The sequence below is a fragment of the Limulus polyphemus genome, unplaced genomic scaffold (genome assembly GCF_000517525.1).
Source record: "Limulus polyphemus unplaced genomic scaffold, Limulus_polyphemus-2.1.2 Scaffold2851, whole genome shotgun sequence".
In the NCBI taxonomy this organism is placed as follows: domain Eukaryota; kingdom Metazoa; phylum Arthropoda; class Merostomata; order Xiphosura; family Limulidae; genus Limulus; species Limulus polyphemus.
The window spans coordinates 32,021-44,194 of record NW_013668461.1 but is presented as its reverse complement, the minus strand read 5'-3'; the positions used below and the strand labels follow the sequence as shown (position 1 = coordinate 44,194).

Genomic DNA, 12,174 nt, shown 5'->3' with positions numbered 1-12,174 from the left:
AAACTTTAATATAAGTTTTTCTTCATTACCCATTTAAGCCGTCTCCAGCCATTATTAGTCTCAAAGTGGGTTCCTCGTCATCGAAATTGTTTACTTATGTTTGTGATTTCGGGTTTATTGTGTAATTTTGTTGTTTACTTATGTTTAAGAAACGTCTTTTTTTACTTAGCTTTGGCATTGACTTTTGTTGCTTACGTATTATTTACTTATGTTTGTGATTTCAAGTGTATTGTGTACTTTTGTTGTTTATATTGTTTACTTATATTAATGAAACGTCTTTTTCATTTAGATTTATTATTGAATTTTGTTGCTTACATATTGTTTACTTATGTTTGTGATTTCCAGTATGGTATAAATTCACTGTGTACTTTTATTGTTGGTACTTATATTGTTCATTTCTGTATGTTTATGGTTTATAGGTATTGTTTAGATTTACTGTATACGTTTGTCGTTTATGTTGTTTACTAATTTTTATGATTTATATGTTATTGTTTGTATTTATTTCTTTAATTAATGCGTATTTTATCTATACATCACTGTTTATGGTTATGTTATAATTTTTACTTTATTTATTCTTTTTTGCTTAATATTATTTATTGCTATTATTTATGTTATAATTTATAATTGTTGATTAGAATTTCTGATCTTTATTAACATTGAACATTAATATGTATAATTATTGCTAAATTCTATTTTTTGTATCTTTATTTGTTGTTGGACACAAAGCTACATAATGGGCTATCTATGCTCTGCTCCCTACGGGTATCGAAACCCGATTTTAGCGTTATAAGCTCTCAGACTTACCGCTAAGCCATCTGGGGGCGTTGTGTCTGTTACTTGTGTTTATTGTTTACATGTTGATAGGTATTGCATGTATGCTCTACTTTTATTATTTATTTCAGTGTATTTGAAGTAGATGATTCTGTTACTTCAAATATTTGATACATTTTCATGTAATAAATTATTTACTATAAATATATGTTCGGTGTAACAATCTACTGAAGCTTATCGCACGTTTATACAAATAATCATTATTTTCACTTAACACATTCCATTTATTTTTTCATTTTGCAAAGTTTATTTTTTTTTACATTAAAGCAACAACACCAATAGAAAACAGGAACTTAATTGTTACCTTTTTAACTTTTGTTTGATTTTGTGCTTGGCTATGCAGGTGATTAACCCACGCTAACAAGCCATCAAGAAAGCATGGAAACCACTGCTGGGGCTAATGATAAAGAATTATTGATTATTTACATCGTACATATTACACAGAAACATGTACACACATACATACGTATGTAAGCAAGATTAATTAATTATTATTTTTTTTAAATATACACAGATACGTGAGTTTAACATTTCAAAAGATCCAGAAGCTCTAAAGCTTTCGAATAGTTCTTCTTTGCGAGTTTTTTACTTCTGCATAAAAACGGTCAATTATTCGAAAGTACTCCAGTTTCTGAGTCCTTAGAAATCCACTTGATAATTTTTTGTTTTAGTGATTCTTTGCGCTAATTCTTTCATTATACTTTATAAACGAAATTATATTTTTTAGTTCCATTACAAACAGCGTCACTGTCAGGAAAAATGCTTTTAGAAATTGGTAATATATGTAAAGTATCATTATCGAAATGATTTTGTGATAAATTATTCTTGCTATAACATTTCATCATGAAACAGCGTTTTTCATATAAAAAACAGCGAAGCTACTTGATTCTTTAGATAATTATATAATTAATCAGCATATTATAGTTATCAATCTAAGTGCTAGTATTTTGGCCTTCTTCTTTATCTCTTCTAAACCTTAATTCTTATTTATCCAGAGAGTTGCATAGACTATATTTCAGAGCTTCACCACGTCGTTACAGTCCATGTCACCACGTCTGGGCATGCTCTGTCTGACGACCGTGCGTCTTGACAATAACTCTGCAGTGTAATTTCCATTGCAAAAGGTTCCGTCGTGAGGTTGTCTTATCCAAAGCGCACACCCCTTCCCTGCTGATTTTCTACAATCCATCTAGTGTATGAGAATGGCGGCTTCCCAGTACCAGTTTTAACGGCTTTATTACACAAAAATCTGTGTCTGAGGACTTAACCAGCATGGAATAAAATTAATGAATAAACATTTCATTCTTCAACTTCTTGAGGCATGCAACAGTTGAACAGGTGTGTCGAAGAAGCACCTTGTGTACACGTAATTATGTTGCTTTTGAAGATCCTTCTTGATTATGTTTAATACTGTTATCCTGGGCACGTGAACGGCTTTTATCGTTGATCTTTGTGTTCGTGGATTTTCACATGCTCCAAAACACCGCACTTTGTTTACCACGGTTGAGATACGACTTATTGCAGGTCTCTTTCTGGATGGTCTTGGAATCTCAAGTTGACTCATATTCTATTATTTTTCAACTTCATTAAGTACAACATATATTCCTGTATCGGAAATTCTAAATGCCCGAATTAAACACACCTTTATGAAATGAGTGTATGAATATCTTGCTTGTGAAAGGACTGTTACATACCCTTCCCAAATACGATCAGTTTTAGGCGGCATAACATTATATTACAAAAATATGCTTTACTATAACAGACCATTTGCTACTTTTCAGTTAAAGAAGAAATCTGTGCATTTATGACATTCAAGTAGGTTTTAAGAGATAAATTACTACCCCAGCTGCCGCTTATTATTACAAACAACGTTACCTTACCTCCATTTGATAAGCTCTGACCACAACCGTCCGAAGACTTCGAAATCCACACTTTTGAAACTGTGCAACAAAAACCGGAAGTACGCTTTTAGTTGCGTAGTTTCGAATTTTCTTTTCTGACGAACAGTAGGTAACGGAAAATATGGCGTCAATTTTTAAAGTCCCTGTTGGAAATCACATTAATATTAAAAAGATTAAGTATATTTTTATTTAGTTTAACTCTGGTACTAACGATGTGCAAATATTATTGTTGTTATCATCAAGTTGTTATTAAAAAAAAAAAAGAAGAGTGAATATTCTTTCCAGAATATCTTTGAGTTTTGGTTTGGTTGTTGACGCGGAGCTACACAATGGGCTATTTGTGCTATGCTTGCAGACTTACCACTGAGTTACTGGGGGGAATCTTTAAGACAGGTGTTCCTCTATTATACTCCAGTTTCTCATCTTTTGCCGAGAATGTGTATTCTCCAACTCAGACTCCTGTATAATCTCTTTTTTTTTGGCGTGTAAAAAAAGTAATTCTAAAAACATTTTCACAATATATATAATATATATATATATATCAATACTGCATTTGAAATTTAATTTGAAAATCATATAACATTGAACAATCAATATTCTGATACAGCAAAAGTAGAAAAAATTATATAAAAGTTGTCGGTGAGTAAAAATTCGAAGCTCTATCATTATCTTATTATACGACAATGAAAAATTAAAAAATGAATGTTGAATATTGGTCTTAAATCATCAACTCGTTTAGTAATTCAACGGGAGGCTTAGCAGAGCTTCTAACTGCTGACGGTTTAATTTTGATCCAGGACGACCCTGCTAAATAAATTAACACTTTGATCTTGCTTCGCACCTGCCTTTAATGTATTATGCCATGATTCGATGACGAGGAACCCACTTTGAGACTAATAATGGTTGGAGACGGCTTGAATGGGTAATGAAGATTCTTTACCCATTCAAGCCGTCTCCAACCATTATTATGCCATGATGTTTATTACATACTAAAACTAATAGATTAGGCTTTGTCTCGAGAATCAACTAACTAGAGGGTAGGTTTGAATTTGATTCTTCATTATTATGATTATAAAATTTACAAAAAACTTTAATGGAATGTAGTGTACCTTGAAAACATTAAATTTATTAAGTGATTAAAAAGTAGCCCATGTGAATACCAGTAAAATATTTACTAAAACTTAAATTTACGCTTTCATCAGTAAAATTAACTTTACCAGAACCTGCCACGAAGCACATACTAACGTTCCGGCAAATTTTCTAGAGTTCTAGACCATTACATGTTTAATTTAACGGCTTCCTTACCCTAACGGATTATTGATGAACCAATTATAGTGTTATGGTGTATAAAGTTTCATATTAAACATCGATCTAGTTTCTGATCAGGTTACATTTACTGTAACCTTCCAATTTCCGTTGTTTTCCTACACTGAAAGCTGAAGGTTTGACTAAGGCCAGAAAATATAGTACATTACGGAAATAAGCACTATAAAACTTTGGTTGACGCAATACGATATTTCATACATACGTATGAAGGCATTTTAAAACATTGATTAAACCTTCAGTATGTTTCATCCGGGTAAGTGTAATCACTTTGCAATGCTGTTTATTCCTGCAACCCCCAGTGGCACAGTGATATGTCTGCGGACTTACAGTTCTAGAAACTGGGTTTCGATACCCGTAGTGGGCAGAGCACAGATAGCCCTTTGTGTAGCTTTGTGCTTAATAACAAACAAACAATTATTCCTCCATTTAATAAATATTGGTGAGCAACAATAACGTACAATTTTGGTGAGTTAATCGAGATCTTAATTCACCATATGAGTTTTATATATAACTCTTTTTAGCCCACCCTGTAACAGAAAAAGTTCTACGTGATTGCTTTAGAAATAGGTCTTGTAACTAATGGTATTTATTGCGTTTTTGTCAAAGACAGCATGCAATGGCGTGGTTGATGTTTCTCATTGTTAGAAACTATTAATTTCATTTCTATATCCATACGCACAAACACACAGTGAAAAACATTCCATTTCTGACCAGACTTCCACGTTGAACATTCATCTAGAAAGATGACATTGATCACATCTTATATCGTAGTCAGAGAGTTCATGGTCCTCTCGTGCGTTAAATGAACACACCCTTCCGTTACTATTGTTAATAATGAAAATGGTGTCACGCAAAATCGAAATAGCGTTTAACGTGGTTACGGCTACTGTATACCAATCGACCCAAACATTCTTATACACGGAATTTATAAACTGTGTTCCAAGGACAGCAGGGGGGAAAAAAAAAAGAGTCGAACGTTTAACTATTTTATCAAGATTTTTTGGGAGCGAGAACAAATTTCACCTGTGACAGGTTCATTTAAATAATTAATTCAAATATTTAACGTAATATAATTCTAATAACTATAAAAAAAAGGAGAATGTTCGTTTACTGGAATAAATGTACTTAAACTATCATACTGATCGATAGAAAGCAGTAGCACCTTATATCAATCAACAGTACTGATCAGAACAGAGTAGTAACCAAGGTGAATCAGTATAACCTTACACCAAACAAAGGTACTGACAAGAATAGAGCGATTACCGTTATCTCTTGATGAGGAGCGTAGTGTAGAAATACCGTTATCTCTTGATGAGGAGCGTAGTATAGAATAAAGATGATTTCTACACTACGCTCCTCATCAAGAGATAACGGTATTTCTACACTACGCTCCTCATCAAGAGATAACGGTACCATATTACCCTAAACAACTGCAGTGACTGGATTAAAGAAGTGTTGTTTTATGCGAATCTCTTTTCTGATCAAATAAATAAATAAAATATTATACCACACAATAGTCCTAAGCAAGATAGACAAGTATCATTTTATACTCCTTATCCTAGTCAAGAAAGAGCATGTATTATCATCATATCCTAATCAAGAAAGAGCATGCATTATCATCTTATCCTAATCAAGAAAGATCATGCATTATTATCTTATCCTAATCAAGAAAGAGCATGCATTATCATCTATCCTAATCAAGAAAGATCATGCATTATTATCTTATCCTAATCAAGAAAGATCATACATTATTATCTTATCCTAATCAAGAAAGAGCATGCATTATCATCTTATCCTAATCAAGAAAGAGCGTGCATTATCATATTATCTTAATCAAGAAAGAGCATGCATTATTATCTTATCCTAATCAAGAAAGATCATGCATTATTATCTTATCCTAATCAAGAGAGAGTGTGCATTATCATCTTATTCTAATCAAGAAAGAGTATGTATTATCATTTTATCCCAATCAAGAAAGAGCATGCGTTATCATTTCATCCCAATCAAGAAAGAGCATGCATTATCATCGTATCCTAATGAAGAAAGAGCATGCTTTATTATCTTACTCCAAACTACTGTCCTAATCAAAAGATATTAGTGTCATCTAGTCATAATCAATAAATAACATCCATTAATATCATTTCAGTTTTAGTAAATGTTATCTTTTACTTGTAAATCTCGTAATGTAAAACAGGGTTTTCTTCTTCTTAGTACAGAGTGTGATGTGAAGGACAGTTGAAAATTAATAACTGTGTTTATTGTCAAGGTTTTGAGAATAGTTAAATGATTGTGTCAGAAACAAACCAACTTTTATCATTTGGAAGCTGCGTTTCGTCCAGTGTCCTTGGAACTTTAATAAAGGTCAAGTTTATTTTTCGAATCGAGCAGACCTCTTCCAAAGCGGCAACGATGTCATGGATGAGATACTGAAACCGGCTCAACTTGATGGCAGGCTTTTCTTCTACATATGCAACTGGTTGAGGAGTAATAGAAACGGCAAATGAGTGTAATGTAAATCTATGTTGCTGCATAAAACATGCACAATATACAAGAGTAATATAATACAAGTTGCTACATAAAACATGCACAATGTACAAGAGTAATATAATACAAGTTGCTACATAAAACATGCACAATGTACAAGTGTAATATAATACAAGTTGCTACATAAAACATGCACAATGTACAAGAGTAATATAATACAAGTTGCTACATAAAACATGCACAATGTACAAGTGTAATCTAATACAAGTTGCTACATAAAACATGCACAATATACAAGAGCAATATAATACAAGTTGCTACATAAAACATGCACAATGTACAAGAGTAATTCAATACAAGAATCGTTTTTGTTCAAGGTTAATTCAGTAATTTCCAGAAGTACAAATATTTTTACAATATTGTGTTTAAGGGAAACATTTGGCCATTTTCGTTTAAAAACAAATTGTATTACAAAACTGTTTAGAATAATTGTTAGTCTTTATTGAACTCAAACAATCTAATACATACCAACAGTGAAACACACAGGCACATTCACACTAATCTCTACATATGCACGTAAAAAGTACATATATATATATATATATTTATACGAATAATGTAGAATTAATTAGTCTCGTTATACACAGTAGCTAACTAGTAAAAATTGATAACGACGTAATTTGCATAAAGTAGTACTGACTTTGAGATTTCTAAGATAATCAAACTGTGTTTGTATTCTGCTTTTTTGTATGTAAAAATAAATTTAAAGACTAAGATTAGAAAAAGCAAAATCATACAATTACAATCTAAGTTAACATTTAAACTATTACATAAAACATAAAAAAGCAAAATCATACAACTACAATCTAAGTTAACATTTAAACTATTACATAAAACATAAGAAACAAAATCATACAACTACAATCTAAGTTAAAATTTAAACTATTACATAAAACATAGGATACAAAATCATACAACTGCAGTCTAAGTTAATTCAACGTTCAAAGTTATCCCACCTGCAATCTCTTTGTCATTAACACATGAACTGTTTCCACGCACATCATATGAAACTACTATAGTCAAGTGACACCTGCAAACAAGCTGTTCATGCACAATTTAACATTTAAACTATTACATAAAACATAAAAAACTAAATCATACAACTACAATCTAAATTAACATTTAAACTATTACATAAAACATAAGAAAATTAGATTGTAGTTGTATGATTTTGCTTCCTATGTTTTATGTAATAGTTTAAGTGTTAACTTAGATTGCAGTTGTATGATTTTGTTTCCTATGTTTTATGTAATAGTTTAAATGTTAACTTAGATTGTAGTTGTATGATTTTATTTCCTATGTGTTATGTAATAGTTTAAATGTTAACTTAGATTGTAGTTGTATGATTTTGTTTCCTGTGTGTTATGTAATAGTTTAAATGTTAAGAGGTTTGTAGTACGACTTGCTTGATATTTCTCACTGTATTCGTCATGGGAACTAGTGTCACCGAACCCACAGAAGGATTCACCAATTGTCCATTTCTCTTGGTTACGCCAGATTCTTTGAGCACTGATATCCCTCATCAGCGATAACGGGCTAAGTCAAAACAAAACCAAAAAATGGAGACTTCCAATATAGTAGACCAGTGAGAAAAATACATAAAGGGACCGTTAAAATTTGAAGGAAACAAACGAATTTTATATCATTACAGAGTTTCCAACATCTCACTTTAATTTCACAACTTTTTACCGATTGTCACAAAGTGAAAGTCTGAAAAACAAGGCTGTAAACTATATATATATATATAATGCATATAACAAAACACTGTTTTTTGTTATACGTATCCATAGGTGGAATTGTATCTGTGTTTTGGTTATATATTGCACATATAAATATAGTTTGAGACTAACAACAGTTGTACAGTTTAGCGCTTAAACAAACAAACAAACAAAAAAATTAACTGACTGTCAGTTATTTTTCGAATCTGTTTTCAGCACAACTTTAAGAAGAATGCAGTATCCAATGAAAATATTACTTTGGAAATAAAAATTAACATGACATATTATTACATTGGCTTCTTCACTGTAATTAGGGTAGAGTTTCGGATATCTGAGCTAGCGAGCCAGATTCGAATCCGTGCGATTTCACGAAATATTCACCCTGTTTTTAAGCTGTGTGTATGCGTTGTAACAATGACAGTCGATCCCTTAGTGTGGGTGGTAAGGTGCTGCTGACTGGCTACCTTCCTTCTGTTTAGTAGTTAAAAATTAGAGGCAACGACAGATAGCCTTAGTAGCTTTGCCATAAATTTTGGATTTCGGAGCTGATGTGTTGGAATCTGTGCGATATCTCAAAATATCCATCCCACTTTAAGCTTTGGTTACGTTATAACAGTTACCATCAATCTTTTATTGTGAGAGTGAGTGCTAGAGTGCTGCTCACTGGTTGTCTTCTCTTTGATCACCAGTTCAAAATTAAGGATGGCAGCGGAAAGCCTTAGTAACTTTGCCATAAATACAAAATATAAATATCTTATTAATTATTGCCACTATAGAAGTGAAACCGCCCCTCAAAATTTAAAAATAATAGTAACATACACATCTACACAATCATATAGGAAGAAAGCGTTTGTTTGTTGGAGGATCTTATAAAATATGCACTTATAGTCAAGTATTTTAAAAGGATGACTATTTGATGGTCCCTTGGTGGTTCAGCGATAAGTTTATGGACTAACAACGCTAAACTCTGGGGTTCGATTTCCCGCGGTGGACAGAGCACAGATAGCCCACTGTTGAGCTTTGCGCTAAAACAAGCTATCGGATGCGATTTAAACAAGTTAAGTGTTATCACATTTATATCACATGGATGGTGTTATGCCCATAATGTATTTTAATCAATTAACTTTCATGTTCTGGAAAGTTCTGAATTGAAACGATTATTCGCTGAAAATTTTATGTGCGACACTCAGTACCAAGACATTGGAATATTTTATGATAGAAGTGAAAACTAAGACTAGTCGGTACTCGAAAACTCCACAACTCTAATGATTATAATTAAATGGAAGCTTTAGTAAATAAAATAAGCTACCACATTTCCAATGCCGAAAGACGTATCGGTTCTTAACTTCATTGCTTAGTAAAGACTAAATCAGGCAGGAATTTCCAGTTATATTAATATGTTTGTAGGGTTTAGCAGGGCCTATGTTTAGTTTGAGAGACATAACTACATACATTTCAAGTGTGGCACTTTGCCTTACCTTTAAATGATACGCTTTATTTTAGGCTTGCAAAGTTTATATATAAAAAGGGTTGAATACATTGTATCAAGACGATTGTGAATATGCAAATAAACAAGTCATATGACAACCACAGCCGATGTAAAGTCATGGTGGAACAGAATGTATCAGAACTATATTTTGATAAATTCTTGGCTTCACCAAGGTAGTGCGATTCCATCGAACTTTGATACACTTATCATAAGAATGTGTTTAGATCGGGGATTTATAATTTATAAGATAATGATATCCATTTTAATTAATAACATCAGGATAATTTACAAAGAGATCTGCAACATGTTGTACCCCAGGCTTAGTAACAGGTGAAAATCCGCGATCATAAAGGTCAATGGAAAAAGCCGTTACAAGTTAGGCGACAGAAGCAACATAATCAAGAAAGATCTATGTTTGGAAACGAGACTAACATGGTATGAATTCACCAAAATAAGGCTTCCAGTTATACCACCCATTCAGCCGTCGCATACCTCAAGTAGCTGAGAAATAAAACGGGTTTTATTGCTGTTTCTTACGAAGACATATTGGTCAAGTCGCTGAACAAAACATCTATGGATTTCTGGGCGATCGGGATGTTAAAATGGGCACTCGGAAACCATCATCTTAAGCTTCGTAGACTAGATGACTTGTGGAAAGAATGCAAAGAAGAAGGGTGTGTGTTAGACATGACAACCTTGCGATAGAACCTATTGTAATGAAAACTAGGCTGCTGTCAAGATTCAAGGTTTCCAGTTAGAGTATTACTGGATGTAACAATGCAAGTTGTAAAGTTGTATCATTTTGATATAACGTACTCAGTCTCTGAATATATTGGTTATACATGAGTTAGGACAACGTGACATAGTGATTAGTGCTTTGAGCTCATAGTTCAAAGATTGGGAATTCTAGGCTTTTCTACGAAATGTCGTCGAGGAAGACATTTTACCCCCACTGCTTCATTCTACTAAACTGTATAATGGGCATCAGCGAGTAGCTGGGAGCTAACCTAGGATGAAATAGCATCTAGTCCAGTGAAAATGTGTCACCATCCTCCACCGTTTGTGTCACAGGAAACCATAGTTAAGCACCGGCCTTATGTGCGTTTCAGATGCAGCAATGCTTAACTAATTTCATGCATAAATTGGTAAAATAACATATTTATAACTCTTTTCTGTTTTCTTAAATTGTACTCAGAATGGGAGTAGGTTTAACGTGATTGTGAATGAATTTTGTTTTTAACAAATGCAATTATTTTACAGAGAATCGTTTGTGTGATAACACACATATAATTTTAGTTATCAGAACGCAGAAACCACGCAAGAGAACACAAGTAGGCTCATAGTTACTGTAAGTCACAAAACGAAATGGGTGAACAACAGCTATAGTCAATACATGTCCAAAGCCACACGAGTGAACATAGTTACAGATATAATTATTATGTTAGAAGCCACACGAGTGAACACACTTTAATCAGTAGTTATCAGAACTCAGGAATCACACAAGTGAGCAACACAGAACTATAATTTATATAAGTCTAAACCATATAAGTAAACATACATAAAGCTAGAGTTGCTTTAAGTCATAAACCACGTAGAAGATTCATAAATTATACACAAGAACTCAGAAACCATACAAGTGAACATACAAACAGCTAGTTTTCAGAATTCAGGAACCACACAAGTGAACATACATACAGCTATTTTTTTAGAATTCAGGAGCCACACAAGTGACCCTACATACAGTTAGTTTTATAATTCAGAAACTATACAAGTGAACATACATACAGCTAGTTTTTATAATTCAGGCACCACACAAGTGAACGCTCACTTGTGTGGTTCCTGGATTATAAAAACTAGCTGTATGTATGTTCACTTGTATAGTTTCTGAATTATAAAACTAACTGTATGTAGGGTCACTTGTGTGGCTCCTGAATTCTAAAAAAATAGCTGTATGTATGTTCACTTGTGTGGTTACTGAATTCTAAAAACTAGCTGTATGTATGTTCACTTGTGTGATTCCTGAATTCTAAAAACTAGCTATATGTATGTATGTTCACTTGTGTGGTTCCAGAATTCTAAAACCAGCTGTATGTATTTTCACTTGTGTGGTTCCTGAATTCTAAAAACAGCTCTATGTATATACATACAGCTGGTTTTTAGAATTCTGGAACCACACAAGTGAACATACATACATATAGCTAGTTTTTAGAATTCTGGAACCACACAAGTGAACATACACACAGCTAGTTTTTAGAATTCAGGAATCACACAAGTGAACATACACACAGCTAGTTTTTAGAATTCAGTAACCACACAAGTAAGCACACATAAAGCTATAGATATTAAAACTAAGAAACCACGCAAT

At 32.8% G+C, this 12,174-nt stretch overlaps 1 protein-coding gene across 1 annotated transcript in view; it reads right to left on the bottom strand.

The window, feature by feature from the left end:
* LOC111087925 (glutamate receptor U1-like) overlaps positions 1 to 12,174 on the bottom strand; it is a gene marked incomplete at its 5' end in the record, with an annotated part of 39,366 nt that overhangs the window by 3,311 nt on the left and 23,881 nt on the right. Inside the window, 2 exons of the mRNA XM_022396367.1 lie at positions 2,712 to 2,875; positions 6,367 to 6,583. Of these exons, the coding sequence (XP_022252075.1) occupies positions 2,712 to 2,875; positions 6,367 to 6,583 (381 nt within the window). The remainder of the gene's footprint in view (positions 1 to 2,711; positions 2,876 to 6,366; positions 6,584 to 12,174) is intronic.